This window comes from Antedon bifida, chromosome 4, assembly GCF_963402885.1.
Source record: "Antedon bifida chromosome 4, ecAntBifi1.1, whole genome shotgun sequence".
Taxonomy (NCBI): domain Eukaryota; kingdom Metazoa; phylum Echinodermata; class Crinoidea; order Comatulida; family Antedonidae; genus Antedon; species Antedon bifida.
In genome coordinates this window covers 16,289,743-16,310,430 of record NC_136229.1, presented here as the reverse complement: position 1 = coordinate 16,310,430, position 20,688 = coordinate 16,289,743, and the positions used below count along the sequence as shown (strand labels likewise).

The 20,688-nt window shown below is 34.1% G+C and overlaps 2 protein-coding genes and 1 non-coding gene across 4 annotated transcripts; 2 read left to right on the top strand and 1 right to left on the bottom strand.

Moving 5' to 3' along the window:
• Positions 1-42: 42 nt before the first annotated feature.
• LOC144840898 (tonsoku-like protein) lies at positions 43-16,361 on the top strand. The gene is made up of 22 exons (XM_078696981.1): positions 43-174; positions 2,512-2,749; positions 3,122-3,277; positions 3,918-4,076; positions 4,391-4,562; positions 4,760-4,874; positions 5,079-5,224; positions 5,587-5,739; positions 6,244-6,369; positions 6,714-6,906; positions 7,089-7,153; positions 7,386-7,475; positions 7,592-7,828; positions 7,948-8,068; positions 8,193-9,129; positions 9,452-9,602; positions 9,688-9,766; positions 9,955-10,310; positions 10,437-10,599; positions 10,720-10,895; positions 15,341-15,414; positions 15,617-16,361. Exons 1-22 carry the CDS (start codon positions 144-146, stop codon positions 15,945-15,947), a joined length of 4,269 nt encoding a protein of 1,422 aa, XP_078553107.1. The 5' UTR covers positions 43-143; the 3' UTR covers positions 15,948-16,361.
• A 135-nt stretch (positions 16,362-16,496) lies between these two features.
• Positions 16,497-20,609, top strand: LOC144840901 (ATP synthase F(0) complex subunit f, mitochondrial-like). Of its 2 annotated transcripts, none has more exons than XM_078696983.1 (5): positions 16,497-16,583; positions 17,179-17,283; positions 19,237-19,353; positions 19,525-19,569; positions 20,136-20,609. In XM_078696983.1, exons 1-4 carry the CDS (start codon positions 16,568-16,570, stop codon positions 19,551-19,553), a joined length of 267 nt encoding a protein of 88 aa, XP_078553109.1. In that variant the 5' UTR covers positions 16,497-16,567; the 3' UTR covers positions 19,554-19,569; positions 20,136-20,609. The 2 variants fall into 2 exon arrangements, with proteins under 2 accessions (XP_078553109.1, XP_078553110.1); XM_078696984.1 differs by lacking the exon at positions 16,497-16,583 and adding an exon at positions 16,623-16,650.
• Positions 18,198-18,269, bottom strand: Trnan-auu (transfer RNA asparagine (anticodon AUU)). Its single transcript has one exon. It is a non-coding gene; the product is annotated as a tRNA-Asn (tRNA).
• Positions 20,610-20,688: the final 79 nt, after the last annotated feature.

Below are 20,688 nucleotides of genomic sequence, written 5' to 3'. Positions count from 1 at the left end.
TTTGAAAAAAAACCCCATAGATTGCGCCCTCAACAATTACCAAATAATCTCGAGCGTACGTACACAAAACTTGACACACGAGTCACGACTCGCGGGTAATTTGTTTTTGGGAGAAAGATTACAGTATTGTTTGCTTGTTCTTTATGGATATCCATTCAAAAAAGCAATTAAAGCGTAATTGTATATTTTGATTTATCTACCCCAGTTTTTATATGTTGTATTGTTCAAATAGGCCTAGGTAGCTAGGCCTGTATTAATATTATACTCGGCTAGCCCCTAGGATAGGCCCTCTTATATTTGCCTTCACTCACAGTCACACGCTTCATGGACGGTCCAAAAAGGACTTGCCTCGATTTGGAGTTACTAGGCCTAGCCTAGATCTACTTAGGCGAGGGGGGTCCTCCTAAATACCAAGACCTACCAAGACCTACCAAGAACTACCAAGACCTACCAAGAACTACCAAGACCTGTCAATTTAAAGTGTTATTTTAACGAAATATGATATATATAGACTTCTAATAGCATTTCCAACAATAAAACCTTAATTTTAGCGCGATATAGAGACCAAAAATGTTAAATAATCGACAAGCTTCGCGTTCGCGAAACGAACTGAGTTGATGCATACATTGCGTCACAAATGTCCGTATTGCGTCAACTAGTATGACCTACCAAGAACTACCAAGACCTGTCAATTTAAAGTGTTATTTTAACGAAATATGATATATATAGACTTCTAATAGCATTTCCAACAATTAAACCTCAATTTCAGCGCGATATAGACACCAAAAATGTTACGAAAATGTTAAATAATCGACAAGCTTCGTGAAATGAACTGAGTTGTTGATGCATACATTGCGTCACAAATGTCCGTATTGCGTCAACTAGTATGGCTCACTGACACTCGACGCAGTTCTCCTGTCATAGGCCTACTGGGTCGTAGGCCTACATTTAACATTTTTGGTGTCTATATCGCGCTACAATTGAGGTTTTATTGTTTAAAAAGCTATTAGAAGTCTATATATATTATATTTCGTTAAAATAACACTTTAAATTGACAGGTCTTGGTAGTTCTTTGTAGGTCATACTAGTTGACGCAATACGGACATTTGTGACGAAATGTATGCATCAACTCAGTTCGTTTCGCGAACGCGAAGCTTGTCGATTATTTAACATTTTTGGTGTCTATATAGCGCTAAAATTGAGGTTTTATTGTTGGAAATGCTATTAGAAGTCTATATATATCATATTTCGTTAAATTAACACTTTAAATTGACAGGTCTTGGTAGGTCTTGGTAGTTCTTGGTAGGTCTTGGTAGGTCTTGGTATTTAGGAGGACCCGGCGAGGGCCTACTGTATGCCATACCCAAAGTCCTAGTAGGCCTAAATTATCTAGCTAGTAATACAGATCCTGGCCCTTTTGTAGCTAGAAGAATAGAAATAGAAGAAAGGATTAGAAATAAGCTTTTTATTTTAATTTAGTTTTACTTTTGAGAGTCTTTACTATTTATATTAGCCTATGATATGTCAATTATCGGTCAGTGTATAATTAGAATACCGAAAACAAACTTGTTTAATTGTTTTTAATGTCGCCCTCTACTGATGAGTGTTTCTAAAGCTAAGACCATGACAGACAGAAGACCGTGTGCGCAAAAGCCAAGGAAGGCCCTACGAAATGGTAGTGTTCACAAAATACAACTAACACCGAACATTTACTTAAAGGATCTGTAAACATATTTTTATTGTAGTCTTTTGATCCAGAATCCAACGCATATATATGTGAATACGTTAATCATGATCAATTTAATTATAGATTTTTAAAAGATAATAATACAAAAATGATATTTATTTTTTTTTTTTAATAATATTAGGGACTATAAAGTATACTTAAAACAAGCTCACGATAACGATTCACAATAAAATATTAGTTGAGTTATAAAATATAATTTTATCTTTAATCATTTCAAAACGCGCGTATAAGCAATGTTAGGTAAAATCATTATAGATTTTGTAAGTAAATGTACGTGTATATCATTGAATTTGTACGATTTTGAGTGTGCACACTACCATTTCGTAGGGTCTTCTTTGGATTTCTCTCTCTCCATGGTCTTAGCTTTAGAAACCCATCAATAGAGGGCGACTTTAAAACATTTTCTTTTCGGTTGTTTTCGGTTATTTTCGGTGGTTTTCGGTAATTAGACTGACCCTTTATTATTATTATTATTTATTTTACTAGGCCTAGCCTAGGCCTATACAGTCTAATTTATTAATAATTAGTTAGACCTCAATTTCAACCAAACCATTAAACTAGCTCTAAACCTAGTCTATAGTTATTTATTAGCCTAGTAGCTACACTAACTTAACTGTATTAACTACTATTATCTTTCTACAGTATACTAGCTACCTTTCTTTTATTTGGTTTTATTTTGGGTACTATTTACTAGCCTAATTTGTCTATTGTTTATTATTTAGCCCCAGAAAATTGATTCATTGTTTATTTGATGTATTGTTTAGGTTTGCAAAAAGATAAATTAAGAGCGCAGTCAAATGGTAATTTCAAACAGGAAGCAGAGACTTGCAATGCAATTGGTCAGCTACTGGCAACGCATGGAGAATATGAGGCCGCTCTTCAGGAGCACTTCCAAGAACTACAACTGTCAGAGTCATTGAAAGATGTGATTGGATCAGCTGTAGCCAATCGGCGAATTGGAGAGTGTTATTGTGAGATGGGTCTATATAAAAAAGCATTGAAGTGAGTTTAATAACAATGTGCTAAGGTAATACTGTATAAATCCAATAGATGCACTGATTATGTTTTAATAACATAGTATAAAACTGACCCCAAATACAATATCTACTGTATAAGTCCATTTAAACTTAAAAAAAATTATTTTAGTGTTATTTGTTTTATGTCTCTTTCCTCAAATAACAACACTTATAACAGCTTTGCTCAATCTCCAGGTGCAATTGAAAGATGTATTATTGTCCCTCAAAACATTGAACAAAATATAAAGATGAATAAAATCAATATAATATAGATTTTGTGTTACATGGCTACTTTTTGCATTTTTGTTATACCAATTAAAAATTAAAATAAAAACAAATTAGTTCTGCCATCTTTCAGATATCAGCAAAATCATTTGGAGAAAGCACAATCAGTAGGTAACAGAGTTGAAGAGCAGCGTGCATTGGCAACTATTGGAAGAACTTATTTACTTCAGTCTGATATATATAATGATAAGACAGAGGCACTAAACAAAGCACAAGAAGCTTTTCATGGGTAACAGTAACATTTTGATTTAATTACATTAGAACCCATTAAGGAGACACATTTGGTACCCAAGATCTGCATTATTGTCCCTTGTTCATTAATAAGAAACTTGCTGATAATTATATGGAGAGTAGAAGTATTATCGGCATGCTAATATGTCTGTTGATGTAATAATGTTGATGTTTTCTTGTACCCTTTAACTGTTTAAAATCTCCTTTAGTTTACAACCAACTATACAGTATTTCTTTGAACAATAATATTTGAACCAGAACCAGTAATGTTAACCTTTAATAGTGGTGTCCCAAAGAAGGGCTTCTACTGTACCTATATTGTATTTTATTAAGTTACTTATTTGGTAACAATTTATGTTCCTAAAGTGGTCAATACATCAAGTATATCACTATTATTTATTTTACTCTTTTGTTGTATAGCATTGTTTTATTGTATATGGATTGAGTGCAGTAATCTGTTTGAGCGAACCAAAGAACCTCTTTTGTACTCTAAACATTCCATTCACTTGACGTCTGTTCTTCCGTCAGTTAATTCTTTTAATATCATGATCTCTTCTTTTTTTAATAACCAGTCTGAAGCTAGAAAACTAATTTTTAAATTACCTAAATTTATCTGCCACAAATTAATTTTGTTTCAGGAGTCTTGATATTTGTCGTGAACTTGGTGGCGATGTGTCAGATCGTGAGCTAGCAGAGATGAAAGCTCGACTTTATCTCAATCTTGGGTTAGTGTACGATTCTCGACAAGAAGCCGAATACTGCGCTAAGTTTATAAAACAGGCAGTCTACATTGCAGAGTAAGTTAAAGAATATTGTGATGGAGTTGCTTGGTGGATTGCCTTCCAATCCCGAGGTCCAGGGTACAATCGTGACCTGGTGCCAGGGTTGTAACTTACATCTATTTCTACTCCGCTCCCTAAGCCTCAAATGGGACTTAGGTTTTGAGCATGATATAGTTTATCCATCCAAATTTGTTTATGGTAAAAAATATGGGTGAAAAAAAAGCTAAATACGACTACTGACAGAACTCTGACATAACTGATTCATTATCACTTCATTCTTTAAGTACGTTTATAAGACAATTACTGTATATTTATCTTGTTTTTAACAGGCAAAAAAACTTGCATGAGGACTTGTACAGAGCTAAGATATCACTAGCAGGGATTTATATTAGGGATAGTAAATACTCACAAGCTCAACGCATGTATGAAGGCGCTCTTCAAGTTGCTAAAAAACTTGCTGATAAATATATGGAAAGTGAAAGTATTGTAGGCACTGCTAATGTAAGTATGTATCTATTGAAGTTACAATATTGTAATGTTTTAAAGGTGTAAAATCTCCTGGAGTTTCCAATCAACTCTACAGTATTTTGTTCAACTTTCTAACTCATACTCTTTTGATTGAATAAAATACTTCCTTTGAACAATAATAATTGAACCTGATTAAATTTTGTTAGTAAAGTTATTCTTTTCACTATTAGATGTACCTGCAGATGGGAGACTTCAGTGTAGCATGTAAATACTTCAAACAGGCATATAAGCTAGGCTCACAAACACCGTTACAAAGAGAAGCAGTCATAGCAAATTTCAAAGCTGGTAACGTTTTACTTTTCCATTGTTAACTGGTATACAAATTGCTTCTGAAACCTTATAACTGAGAAGAAATCTAAGCTTATTTCTGACCAGTAATAGTAACTCTTTTAGTTCTAACTACTGGTACAGACTGGCTCGAGACAGAGTTTAGTGAAGGAAACTGATCGAATTATGATTCTGTTTTAAGTATTTGTTTTTTACTTTTAGCAATCCGAGGACGACGTTTACTGAAGGAATTAAGCACAAAGGGAAAAGAAGATGTTGAAAGTTTTCTGAGACTGTATGAATCACTAGGTGACCTGTACTGCAAACTTACAAATTATTCCAAAGCAATCGAATATTATCAAAAACAGGTGAATAATGGTTATTTAAACCCTATTAAGAGAACGCTGTCAGGTGTTGTCCATAGTGTGAAAAAATATATTGGCCCTTCATTTCATGTGAAAAATTACCTTAATATGGGCGTCCTCTGAATATGGGTGTCTGCTTCAACTCTTAATGGTCTTTCACACCTGTTCGGGCACTGTTCCGGTGCGGCACTGGCAGATCAAATCGCACGTAAATATCAATTGGTGCATAGCCGCGTGAAGCGTTGCAAAAACGAAACATCGGTTTTCGATTTGAATTGCCGCCACATGACCGTAAACATGCTAGAAAGACATTCTAAACTTTTTTTTTCAATTTTTCTATCTAAATTGTTTTTATTTCTTGATAGCTTGAAAGTGCAAAATCCTTAAGAAAACCAGAGATAGTTTTGATTCCGATTTATGTGTCATTAGCAGCAACATACACCGATAACAAACAGTATGAAGAAGCTGTGAACATGTACAACCATGAGCTAGAGCTTAGAAAAGGCAACCACAAGGAGGTACCGCAGTCACTCAGCACTCCCAAAAACACTCTTAAATTCTGAATCTCTCAATACTTCCAATTATTAAATGTATATTTTGACTACTGTATTGTAGACGAATGAATAAAAAGAACAGAGTTTATGATAGTGTATGTAATGGTGGAAATGATAATGTCATGGTTCATAGGTCATTTCAAAATCATGAAAAGTCATTGAACATTTTGGTAGACAGGTCTTAATTAATTATAGTGTTCTTTGGTGAAATTCAACAGTGACCAGTGGCTATGAGTGCTCACTGGCTAAACCTAGGAGCCCCAGAGCTTATGGAGGCCTCTGAGCAGTGCCCAGAGGGAAAAAAAACGCCCAAGGCCTTCAGCGTTGGAGGGCCATTTAGGGTTTGTAAACCAGGGCCTCTGCATTATGCCACTGACAATGGCATGATTCCTGAACATAGTCACTAATTTAAAGCAATAATATTGATACAAGGATTATTTTACTAAATCGTCTATATTTCTACTATAGGCAGGAAGAACATGGTTAAACATTGCAAAGGCACAGGAAGACGGTGGGAAACATTTTGCATTGATAAACAGCTGTCTCGAGAATGCATTGGAAAGGGCTAGGAAAGCTGAACACCCTAGGTTACAGGTTAGGATGTTGATATTTGGCTTGAATGAATTGAACATACACATACAATATATGCTAAATGTAAATGTGTGGGAATAACCTGGGACAGCACATAAAATAACTTTCTTCTCCCCTAAGGGTATCTTCGTGTTGCCACCAAACGCCCGTTTGTCTGTCCATGACAAATGCTGAATGGACCAGTACACCGGGATAACCCCCTACTGAAAGATGAACTGAGTTCTTTAGAGTACACACAAGCCGGATGTGTACACTGTACTGTACTTCTAGAGTGATTTATGTTATGACCATGAGTACTCACAATGAAAATTATTTTAAATCGTCAGTAATTTTTTTTTATAAAACAGTTGAGGGTTCTCAAAGAGTCGGCTGCTATTCAAGAAAAATTTGTGGAAGATGTTATGTTGGAGGAAACACAGCGACAACTACAAGAAGTAAAAACAAAACATGATCTGGACTCTGAGGATGATGACATTTCAGAGGACGACTCAGAGGAGACTCAGAATGTTGAGGATGAGAGTCTTGATTTTACTGAGTCAGGTATTATAATAGTTTTGAAATTGTATCAATCTACAATACAGTTAATGTACTTCGGTGCTATGTTGATTACTTGTATATTTTTAAAAAAAAGTCCATATACTCATCACAGCCATGCAAAATTATCACAATTTGTCAATAGTTATTAGTGCATAGCAAGCATCAAATATTATTTTGTCTTTTAGAAGAATCAGAAGTTGATGAAAACGAAATTGTTGAAGGCGTGAGAAAACGGAACAAGAAGCCACTAGTAAGATGAAATATTACTTGTTCACAACTTTGTAGAATTTGAATGCATGACAAACTAGTTCATTGGCAAGATAAGAATTGATGGCAATGTAATTATATCATGTTTTCAATTGTGTGCTGTGCAATCCTGTTTGGATTTTTAAACTGTCCACTGTAAATAAATAAATAAATAGATAAATTTAGGTTTAATTAACATTGGAACATCAACATTATTTTGTACTTTCTTTTTGAAGTTTATGCGTCGGAATGAAAAAGGTGAAACACCATTACACAGAGCTTGCATAGAGGGTAATGTTAATTTAGTCAAGAAGTACTTGGAACAGGTATGTTATAACATTTTAGTTAGTAGACTAGTAGAGTTACATTTATATCTAACATTTCATTTACCAGTTTTTATCCAATACCATATTTAAATATTTCTTATATTGGTTCTTTTCAGGGACATCCAGTGAATCCCCGAGATCACTGCGGCTGGACACCACTACATGAATCCTGTAACCATGGTCATTATGACATAGTGGCACTTCTCTTGGACCACAAGGCCAATGTAAATGATCCTGGTGGAGAACTCTGTGGCATGGTGACTCCACTGCATGACGCCATAAACTGTGGTCATTTCAAAGTATCGGAGTTGTTGATCAGTCGTGGTGCCAATTTACACGCAGTAGACGCTGATGTATGTAATTATATTTATTTCATTATTTAGGGCTAATTTCATTCATGTAGGCTTTTGATTGAAAACAAATACATTATACATTTAAAGCAAATAAAAAAAATGTGTTTTAATTATTTTAGGGACAAACACCGTTGAAGGCACTCTACACATGGGAAGCCAACTATAAGCATGATCTGGACAAAGAGGCTAGAGCTGCGTGTGGTCGTTTAAAAAGGGTCATTGATGATGTCATTAAAAATGGTAATCTGTTGGATATTTTTGTAAACTTGTTTATATAGTCATAAAATAATAACAGTAGTTATAATGGTTTTTTGTTTGCAGTCACATTGTTCTTCACTTAAATCCCATATGTTTATTTTTATAGGAAAATCAAATTTGTCCAATCTAAGGAATACACTTGATAACGATCTATTTTCTGCAGAGGACGATAGTGATCCTCTAGTGGCAAGCCAACCAGAAATTGAAACATTTATGGAAACTATCCCATCACAAAGGAGATCATGTCTGTCAAGAAGTGCCAACAAAAGATTATCTCACCAGATGAGAAATTCTGCAATTGTTGAACCAGAGGTGGATTCAGACACTGACATCAGGATGGAAGAGGAAGTTGCATTGTTAAATGATGCTGATGACCCAATTAGTCTTCAGACAATAAACACTCCTGAAGGAATGTTAGAAGATTCTGAAGAAGTCATTCCATCTCCATCACCACCAGTGTTTGTTGAAGAACCAGATGATGTATGTAACGCATACCAGCAAGCGATCAATGCAGTTGGCAGTGCTTCAAGCATCATTTCACAAAGGACACCAATACGTCGGGAACCAGCACAATCCACCAAAGAGCAACCAGCCTTAATTCCTGATGAAATTTATGCTGGCGATAATTGGTTAGTGGATGATGTCGGCAGGCAACCAGGAAAACGGAAAAGAGGAAGTCTAGATGGCATTGTTACAGTATCAAATTCGAATAGTAGAGTTCAGAATAACGCTTCTCACTCTTTGACAAGATCGTCAAGGCCACCGTCATCGAAACGAAGAAGAACAAAACAACTACGATTGACCAACTTGCAAGTGACGAGAGAACGAGCCCCAATAAATATTGATAGTGAAGATAGTCTTGATTCTGTAACATCACAAGAAGAAGTGTCAACTACAGATAGGCAGATACAAGATGTCTCTGAACAACGAAGTACACAATCGGCCTCACATGAGGTCACTCACAGTGTTGAGGCACGAAGACCAGTGATGCGTGTTAGAGTTAAAGTTAAAGACAAAGCTCTGGCTATTCCAATTCCTGGCACGTGAGTATAATCGTAATACAACACTCTTAATGGGACACTGTTGGGGAAACAACAAAGTTACATTAGTAGGGGTGTCTAGGAGTTGGCCGTAGTTTTAAAACATGTATATTAAAAATGCCCTTTAATAGGGTTGTATTTTCTTGAATTAGCAATCCTAAAATAACCTTTGTGTGACTGTCTTGAACATACTTCGTGTATCATCATAAGCATAATAGCCCTCAGCTGCTATAAAGTGATTTATATGGTTTTTTCAATTTATGCCTAAAAAACATCTATAAAAGATCTGTAAATAATCATAGCATAATTATTTAATTTCACATAGAGACAAGACAATGAAATGGCTAACTGATCAAGCTTGCCAACGATATTTCAACATGTGTGGAGTTCGACCAACTCTCAAACTCCAGACACCAGAGGGAGCTGTTTTTGCGGATGAAGATATAGTGACTGACTCAGTGTTACATAATGAAGAAGTTAGTAAAAATTGTAGTTGATATTTAACTTTGACTTCCGATGAAAAAAAACACAATATAGACAATTTTTTTTTTCTGTTCGTAGGTCATTGCATTGGTTGATTCATGGAATATGCCGCCTTTAGATCAACGCTACCAACGGGCTTGTAAGACGGCTAAAACAGGTGCAGTATTAAGCCAATTGCATTGAAATTACAAAAAAAATAAACTATCAAACTTTATTTGACAAAAAATGTATCTATATGGACATATCACACTTTTTTTGTCAACCTAGTTTGATAGTCTAACAGAGCTTTATAGTTGAATGGTTATCTACTGTAACTTATTCTTGTTCACTTTTTAATTAATTTAGATGAAAATTCTAAGATTGTAAATGCAATGCAGAAATGTGAGACAAGCTTAGAACTGGCACTTATGAACTTAAACCTTGGTTCACTGGACTTGAATCCAGTTATCACTAGCCTTCAGTTGCAGCACAACCTCAGACACCTTAAACTTCATGGTAACGCCATCAATGACGCCCTACTTCAGAGCTTAGGAGACGTTATCGTTAAGTTACACAATCTAGTAGTGTTGGATTTGTCGTGTAATTTAATTACGCACGAGGGGCTGCGACTAGTTAGCGATCGATTCAAGAAAGATGGTCTGGGTCGTGATGGAAGTGATGCACAAAGTTCTGATGATGGTACTCGTCAAAAGCCCTTTCAAGTAAGAGAATTTTTAAATTTTTATTTATTCAATGAAATATTTGATATTAATGCGTTGATGAATGTATTTCTCTCTCTTTCTCTTTTCTACTTTCTTTATACCTCATTCAGATTATTTTATTTACAGTTGTTAGAAGAATTAGATCTGAGTTTTAACTTCCTGACTGATGACAGTTCATTACATCTTGCGTACATCGTAGAATGCTGCCCTCGTTTGACTAAATTGAAGCTTCAGTCATGTGACTTTACTATGAAGTTGTTCCACAGACAGTTCATGGATGCATTAAAATGTAATTACACCATTTTTTTCGTCTTTTTATTAATTAATCATTTAACTTAATAATAATTTGTATACTCTGTTCTTGAGATGGTAGGAAAATGTATAATTTCGTTCACATTTTGCTTCTTAGCTTTGAGACACCTTGAGAGCTTCAGTATATCCCATAATGCAATTGGATGCACTGGAGTTGAACTTCTGCTAAAGAGTCTGCATCACACATCACTAAAGACCCTTGATCTAGGCTCAGCCATCAAGAATTCCCATGGCAGCCCAGTGGGCTTACACCTGTCTCGATACATGTCACAGGTATACAGATTTTGATAATAATTTTTCTTTTCTATATTACTACTATATTGCTGTATACATTAAAAGTGTAAGAAAGAATCTAATTCTTACATTTTATTACTGTATTTAAAGACACATTCCCTACAATTTCTGACGTTTTGTAAAAATAATACATATATATTACTTTAAAAACATTAAACCAGGTCATTCCTTGTCTTAAACAATGCACTACCTAGGTAGCTCGCGGCGACTGACCTCTTGTGGACAGTCTTTAGGCCTAGCCTAGCTAGGCTTAGTTTTGTAGGCCTAGCTGGTAAACATCGGTAACGTACGAACATCGTACACTAGCTATATACCTAGCCTGACGTTGTATAGTTGCTGCATTAAGAGCCATTGTCTGTAAAAATCAAAGATTTGGTGGCAGATGTAAAAAAATGGATTTCGCTCAAATTTTTACCATGAATAGACATTTCAATAAAAAGCATATCTACAACATTCATTTTAATTTTTAGCCTCCGTTGCCATGACAACGGTCAATTATCCAAATTTTGATGTTTTTGCCATTTTTCACAGATTTTCTATAGTGAAAAAGTACAAACTTGTATACTTATTTTAACTAAAAATACTTACAGTATACAGTTTTTGTTTATTGCAGTGTAAACAACATGTATTGAGTTCCATTTAATGTAGAAAAAAAAAATTTACAAAATGGAGTTTGGTTGATACCATTATTTTAAAAAGGGGTGTTTTTAAAAAATATTTTTTTTATAAAAGTATACCTCATAAACGTACCTATAACTTCCAAAGTGGTGTTTTTATATCAATGAACTTTTGTAATTTGATAGTCAATAGGTTTGTCAACAATAATCACGAAAAAAACACTGGGGTAAATTTCGTACATAGGTTTCGTGTTGCCAGGAAAATACGAAAAATACAAAAAAATACAAACAAAATATCAACAAACAAAAAAAACACATGAAACACAATTTAAATATGGCTAATACAATAATAAAATGTATATGTGGCTTGTCATAATGCTACTAGAGTCATACGAATAGTTTAGATAAAATATGAGAATGTGTTGCCAGGTTTATTTCAATTAATTGCCAGAAAAACAGTATTTTGCATTGAAATATTTAGTTGATGGAAAATAATGTTAAACTTTGAAATAATTGCGTCAATGGTTTTTATAAATTTTTACATCTATTTTGTGTAAAGAGATACAGAAAGATCTCCCAAAAAATCTGACCTTGTAAATAGGTCATTTGAGGTCAAAAGGGGTCAGAATGCAAAACAGGACAGGTCCCCACTTTACTACAACTATTAATGTTTAATTTAAAAATAAAAAATACAAGATAGTTCATAAAAAATTCTCAACAATTTTCATTTTTTACCTATAGTGTTACCTTAGCAACCATTTCTATGTGTAACTAAGGAAAGTAATTTTGAAAAAGAAACGTAAAAAATGGCGTTTTTATGAATACAAAGAATTTATTGCATTTGTAATTTTTCTCAATTTTACTTCTACTGCATTCTAATAATCTTAAAGTGATGACAAACTTGACCTTGTAAATTCATTCATTTTGAGGTCAAATGAGGTCAACATTTTACCATAGTAACTGTTTCTATGCTAAAATATTTTTAAAATAAGGGGTTTTTTATAAATACAAAACATTTTTTCTACATAGTTTTACATTTCTACTACCAAATTTACTTTAAATACTGAATCCTAATAATCTCAGAAAGAAAGTCTTGACAAATCTGAATAAAGGTAAAAAATTGACCTTTAGTGTTATCTTAAACCTGTTTACGTAACTAAGGATATTTTTTTTAAATAAAATATGGAGTTTTCATGAAAAAAAAATTATATTTTACATATTGAGGTCAAATGACATCAACATTTTACCTATAGTGTACTGTAGCAACTGTTTCTATACGTAACTAAGTACCATATTTTTAATATGGGGTTTCATGACTACAAACAATTGATTACATAGCTTTACTACCTTTTCCCAAATTTACTTACCTACTGAATCCCAGAAAATGTCTGACCTTGTGAAAGGGTCATTTGTTGGGTCAAATTATGTCAAAATGTATTATTTATGTTATCTTAGAACCTGTTTCTATGCGTAACTAAGGATAATTGTTTTTTTAAATACAATTGAACCTCCCGTAAGTGGCCATCCTCAGGACCAGGAAAAGTGGCCGCTTACGGTAGGTTCTGCCGATAAAGGGCCAAAATCACGTATTATGGCTATATACGATATTCTTAACGAAAAGAGCCTCTCAATTTTCCATCTAATTGTATTATTATTTATAATCAGGTGGTTTAGTATTTTTTAGCATTTTTAGACAAATTTTAAAAGCTTTTATCATATGAAAAATGGTCGGTCAAAATCTGTGTAGTTTTCTCATCTCTTCACAGTAATGTTTTTAAAACCGCTTCGAAATAAAGCTAATATATAAAGAAATACAATAAACATGGACCTCTAATTCATAGGTCCATGCAATAAGTATCACATTTTTCGGGTGGCCGCTTACGGGAGGTCATTTATCATACAAAAAATCTCATTTTTAGTATATAAAGGTGCCCGCAGCTGCTTACGGGAGGTGGCCGCTTACGGTAGGTACCAAATGCACTAATTAGATAGAACAAACAGGCTTTTCAAAGTGCATTCGTTAAGGGAGGTGGCCGTTTACGGGAGGTGCCCGCTGTAAATAAAATATGGGGTTTTCATGAACAAAAATAATCACAGAATCCTTACGAATATGACCTTGTGAAATGGTAATTTGAAAATGCTAATAAGGGATGCCTACTAATAATCTACAAATTTAAATTTGTATAAGATAAGTATGAAAAATCTAAAGAATATCTAAATTTTAGACCATAGTAACTGTTGCTATGCATAACTAAGGGAAATTAAATAATTATCAGATAATTATTAATTAATAATTACTACTGAATCCAACCATCACAGTAAAAAAAAATATAGAATTTAAAACCAATATTTAATATAAAGTGTGATATTTTACATGCTGACCTTAAATGAAATGAAATTTCACATCAGGGCTTCAATATTTGTTATGTAGCATTAACATATCTGAGTATATCATTGACTTTTGATTGGTTCAATTTTGGGGAGGGGAAAGTGGTAGATCCAGGAGTTTTAAATAGTTAGGGGGTTGGAGACGAGGGTCTAAAAACTTAACTTTATGTCCTATCTTTTGTATTGCAATTTTTAACTTGGGGTGGGTGGGGGCTTGGAGAAAGGTGGAGGGGGTGGGATGGAGGAGTTTGAATCGGTCTATTGGTTGGGGCGATGGTAGCGGCAGTGTGGGTTGTGCTTGAATGCATGAATTTGACACTCTATAGTGGATGATCGACCAAAGTGTTGCAGTTTATCTTTTTGTGGTTATTGTCGGGGTAAGGGGAGGTGGGGTGGGGGTGTAGTCGGAAGTGGTGGAGGATGGGCATGTGGGGTCTGTTTAGGTTAGCAAATAAAAGAAGTAAAAAAATGAAAGAGGAGCTTCAAAATAAGAGATGAGTAATCTGTTGCAAAGGAAAAAAAAATCACAACGATATGATAATTTATTCAAATTTACAGAGGATAAACCTATAAAATGACATTAAAACTGGGAATTACAGAATCTATGATTAAAAATATTGGTTTTTTTTCTCACAACACAACTAGAACTATATAAAACATTAAGAATTTTTCTGACAAATGAGTTTCAAATCCGATAACCAAAGAAAATAAAATGTTTTTACCAATATACCATGTTTTTTTTTTATAAAAATGCCTATGTTTCTCGCAACACTGCTTGTAGATTTTTTAAATACCCCAGTATTTTATTTTAGAAATCACTTATTAAACATTAGAACTACCTATTTGTAATAAATCGGCTAAAAAAAAACACCACTTTGGGCGTTATGGTGAAGTAAAGTTTAGTTGCATTTAACAATTAAAAAAAAGTGAAAAACACCCCTTTTTAAATAAATGGTATCTCCCAAAGTATGAAATCAAAAATTTGAAAGAAATCCATGTTTTTGAGTCTGCCACTATTTTTGATATTTCTTTGATTCTTACAGACAATGGCTCTTAATTGTCTCTCTCTTTTTGCCAGACCCTGTTGATACAAATTGGGGAAAACCCTGTATTTTCGCTGAAAAGTTAGGAGTCTTCCATTTGTTTTGGCCTCATGATCGATCGTAAGAAAAAAGTTATCGCAATAGGACCATATAGTATTATTTTTAGATTAAATATAGTTTGTGATCTTAAAATAGATCTAAAAAACGTAGGGTAGGTGTCTTTGAATGAATAGAAACTGCATTAGAAAAAACTTGTCTAGAGCTTAAATTCCACACTGTTTAATTGTCAGATGTTCTTAATTAGTAAATTCAAATGATTTAATTAAAAATTTCTCTCTTTATACCTTCCCTGTTTTTAATGGTTACTTATCATTAGGCTGATTGTTGTTTGGAGTCTTTGCGTATCAGTGATTGTTGCATAAATGATGACGATATAACAAGTGTATTAAGGTATGTCTTCTCATCAAATTTTCCATTGTTAATTACTGTCTAAATAGTACTTTCAGAATAGCGACCCATTTCACCACCCCCTATGCAACTTTGAACCAAACATGTGTTTCTGAGCATGCTCAGAATGACTTTTTGACTCAACAGCTATGGCTGTTTGTTTGAATTAAAATCTACTTTTTCATTACATGCTGGTATCTTTCAGGTGTATGAACTCAAATACAACACTTTCATCTATTGACTTATCTTGCAATGATGATATCACATGTCTGGCGTTGCAACAATTACTAGCCACCATCCAATCAAGCAAACTTACAATGAAGAAGCTAGACTTTTCTGGCTGTCCGTTAAAATCGTTATCTGACACCTTGGCTGAAGCGCTGCTTATGTCGATGTCATCCGGCTTGATAGAAGAAGTGAGATTAAATGGATGTGGATTAAAACAAGATCAGAACAGATTAAGACAGTTGTCTGCTCAACATGATACAGTTTTGAATTCTATACAAAACCAAATTTGTGAATTGTATATTAAATAGTAATCTATTATTATGATCTTTGTTGATGCACCCTCTCACACTGCAACTACCACAGAGGTGAATTTAGAGAAGGGGCCAAACAAATATTAAGATGCAGCTTATAGGGATTAGAGAAATTGAACACTGCTGCATTAAATGAAATTCCGGTACTGATGAAGTACATTGTAAATATGTAAATTACTGTATATTGTATACCAAATACTGATTATAGGAACTTCAATGCTTACAATCTTTTTATAGCCCTCATTAGAATAATAATATTATCATAGTATTTCAAAGCCTCGATTTATTTATTTTATTACAAAAATTAAAGAACAGAGATCAAGTGCAAATAAGAAGCCCAACCGTATTGATGCATTACTCTAGGCCCGATATAAACCACATTTTTAGTTAGATAATACTGCAGTTGAAAAAAAGTATTTTTAAAATTCTGTCTTTGTTGAAATATTTTATAAATATACTTTTGATCACTGAGAATCGGTTTAATAGTGGAAACATTTGAAATATGAAGCTGCACTATTTTATCTTTGTTTTAAAAAAACGCCCTCCACACCAACAAGTCTCGTTGGTGGCGGATCACATTTTATCTTTTGCCGGTGTATTGTTCCGCTTGATTCAACATGGCCGACGGTAAAGGTGAGGTTTGCAGCAGTTTGTAAAAGTTGCATAAATGAGAATAATCTATTAAATATGTATACTTCTTGTAAGAGAATTTATAAATGAATGTCATTTGAATGTTATATTCAATTAAAAAAAAGTAATGGCATAAAAGAGAAGGCATAGAATGCGTTATTCTAGAGATTAGGCTAGGCCTAGGCCGCCGCTCGCCTATAATAAACGGCTTCATTTTTATATGCAGGGTCGTCGGTTTACCACATGGCCTCTGGCTGGTTGCCACCGATTTCATTGGTGACTTGAAGCATCTAGGCCTAGCTAGTCGTAGATAGTAATAGTAGCACTAACTTTGAGCTTGCAATTTCTTTCCATGGCATTGTGAGTCTAGCTTTAGTGCAAAAGAAAAAATGTGATTTGTTGGATTTTGCATTTCTTGGAAATATGCCATCCTTGTAATGTTCAACGAAACATGTGACAAATTTGTTGTTGAGAGGTTAGTATTGTTAAGGGTAAACTATAGACCCTGTCAGGACAGGTTATAATATAATATTACCCGCTATCTAATCAAATATGTTTTCTGCATCATATAAACATTTTAAAACTTTTTTTATTTCAGCCATAGCAGAGATACCTCTTCGTGAAGTGAAACTTGGTCAGCTACCGAAGTGGCTTGCAACATCCTCCTTCACACCAAATGGAGTGAAAAATGCTGTTGTTAGAAGTGCGTATGACAATATTTTGTTTTTAAAGATCTTTTTGTTAATATAATTAAAGATTATCAATATTATTATATATATATAAACAAAGCAAAGAACATTAATTCTAAACCGCCCGGTGATATACTGAAATTTAATTAATTAATTTGAAACGATAAAGATGAGGAAAATCTGTGAGAATGAGAAAAAGTCGCCCCAACCGAGACTCGAACTCGGACCGCCTGCTTGATATGCAGATGTCCTAACCATTAGACCACTGGGGCTTTCATGGTATTGTTCGAACTCGATTGGATAGCGACTCTTTAACATTCTCGGCGTGGTACGGCGGAACAGCCCTAGTCCTCAGTTGTACGCACGCGCACCAGAGATCAAATTGATACGCCCTCATCTTACAGTATTTTTATTCACGAGGCGGGATCTCCGAAGAGATACTTTTATATATATAAACAAATCAGGCAAAGAACATTAATTCTAAACCGCCCGGTGATATACTGAAATTTAATTAATTAATTTGAAACGATAAAGATGAGGAAAATCTGAGAATGAGAAAAAGTCGCCCCAACCGAGACTCGAACTCGGACCGCCTGCTTGATATGCAGATGTCCTAACCATTAGACCACTGGGGCTTTCATTATATTGTTCGAACTCGATTGGATAGCGACTCTTTAACATTCTCGGCGTGGTACGGCGGAACAGCCCTAGTCCTCAGTTGTACGCACGCGCACCAGAGATCAAATTGATACGCCCTCATGTTACAGTATTTTTATTCACGAGGCGGGATCTCCGAAGAGATACTTTTATATATATAAACAAATCAGGCAAAGAACATTAATTCTAAACCGGCCGGTGATATACTGAAATTTAATTAATTAATTTGAAACGATGAAGATGAGGAAAATCTGGGAGAATGAGAAAAAGTCGCCCCAACCGAGACTCGAACTCGGACCGCCTGCTTAATATGCAGATGTCCTAACCATTAGACCACTGGGGCTTTCATGGTATTGTTCGAACTCGATTGGATAGCGACTCTTTAACATTCTCGGCGTGGTACGGCGGAACAGCCCTAGTCCTCAGTTGTACGCACGCGCACCAGAGATCAAATTGATACGCCCTCATCTTACAGTATTTTTATTCACGAGGCGGGATCTCCGAAGAGATACTTTTATATATATAAACAAATCAGGCAAAGAACATTAATTCTAAACCGCCCGGTGATATACTGAAATTTAATTAATTAATTTGAAATGATAAAGATGAGGAAAATCTGTGAGAATGAGAAAAAGTCGCCCCAACCGAGACTCGAACTCGTACCGCCTGCTTGATATGCAGATGTCCTAACCATTAGACCACTGGGGCTTTCATGGTATTGTTCGAACTCGATTGGATAGCGACTCTTTAACATTCTCGGCGTGGTACGGCGGAACAGCCCTAGTCCTCAGTTGTACGCACGCGCACCAGAGATCAAATTGATACGCCCTCATCTTACAGTATTTTTATTCACGAGGCGGGATCTCCGAAGAGATACTTTTATATATATAAACAAATCAGGCAAAGAACATTAATTCTAAACCGCCCGGTGATATACTGAAATTTAATTAATTAATTTGAAACGATAAAGATGAGGAAAATCTGTGAGATATATATATATATAATAATATTGATAATCTTTAAATTATAGATTGGTGCCAATCTGAATTGTGTTCAGGTTATAGAGAGTTGGCCATATATAATGTAAAGGAAAGATGTTTATAATGCACTAGTAAAGAGCTTGCACCATCACCTCTCATGTTGCTGCGAGTCCGGCTATAGTGCAATAATAATACTTGCTCAAAAGACATCTTGTTATCAATTAGTTACAAGTTTGATAGACAAGCAAGTTACATTGATAAAGAAATAAGGATATACTTAAATAATAAATAATATCTACTTTACTTAGTTCTTAAATATGGTATTCATAGATTTCTGGCGGTACCATACCAAGTACATCAATGTGAGGAAAGCTAACATTGCTCCTATAGGCCAATTTATAGCCTTAACCATCGGACTAACATATATATGGAGATTCAAGAAAGAAAGTGAGTTAATTTAAAAAAAATGTTATTTTAATTATTTTAAAACACAACTATTTTTAGACTACATTTCTTCTGTTCAGATTAACTTTTTATAAATCAATTAATTTTACAGTTAATTTCAAAAGCAATATTCAATTTAGTTTATATTATGAAATTTTTATTTTATTTTTTCAGAGCACCACAGAATCAGAAAATACCACTAGACTTATATGACAGAGAGTGAGTATATTAAAATCCTACATTGATAAAAAAACACATTAGTTTAATAAATAATATTTATTGAATAGTTATTCATTTGCATTACTTTTGAGCTTGCAATAATCTTGATTATATTACTGCGAGTCCGGCTGTAATGCTAAAACAATACTTGTTCCTTACGCAACTTGTTGATGCACAGTAACATGTTTGTGTGAAAAGGCAAGTGACAATGAAAACTTAATTGCTTTTGTTTTATTTTAGTTAATTCTCTTAGTTTATTACCTACCAACTAAGGTACCTGCTAAGGTCTGGCTGTTGGAGATTTATTAAAGTCTTCAATTCACCTAGCCCTCACCTATTATATGTCTTGGACTTGATCATACTAATCTACGCCCAGTAACAATTAAGTATAATGTTTAGGATGTAGTACGTAATAACATTTTATATTATAAAATCCTACTGTACCGTAGAATAATATGACCCCTAGGACTGATTAAACCATTTACTCATTATCTGTTGGCACTTAATTAATATGAACAATTTTGGAGCTGCTCTTTACATCCCATTATGTAATTTTTATTTTACAGAACACCACAAATTACTGAATTATCAACTGATAGACCCATAGAATTAAAGAATGAACTTGTTATATATACTGTATTATCATAATTACCACTGTTGCAAATGCTGTTCTTTTTTTGAGTGAAAATCCATTAGTGTTTACTGGAAATCCATCATTATGTATCATGTACGTTTGTGGATGTTAAGAAGATCTGACATGTTCATTATAAATGTTAAGAAGATCTGACATGTTCATTATGGATGCTAAGAAGACCTGAAATTTTCAATAAGAAGATGTGGCATAGTTTTATGTATGCCAAGATCTGTATGTTCATTATGGATGAGAAGAAGACAATCACTATGAATGCTAAGAAGTTCTTATTCATTACAAAATAATTTACCTAATCCCATAAAATATTCTTGCTGTGAACTGTTAATTATTAGCAATACAAGTTGTTATAAAGAGTTGTATTAAAAACAGATTGTTTATGTTACCTCAATAGTGTGGTTGTTATGCATTATGTATAGTATTTGTGTTAAAACTATAATTATAAGTGTCCCTAGTTTTGGCGGGTACAG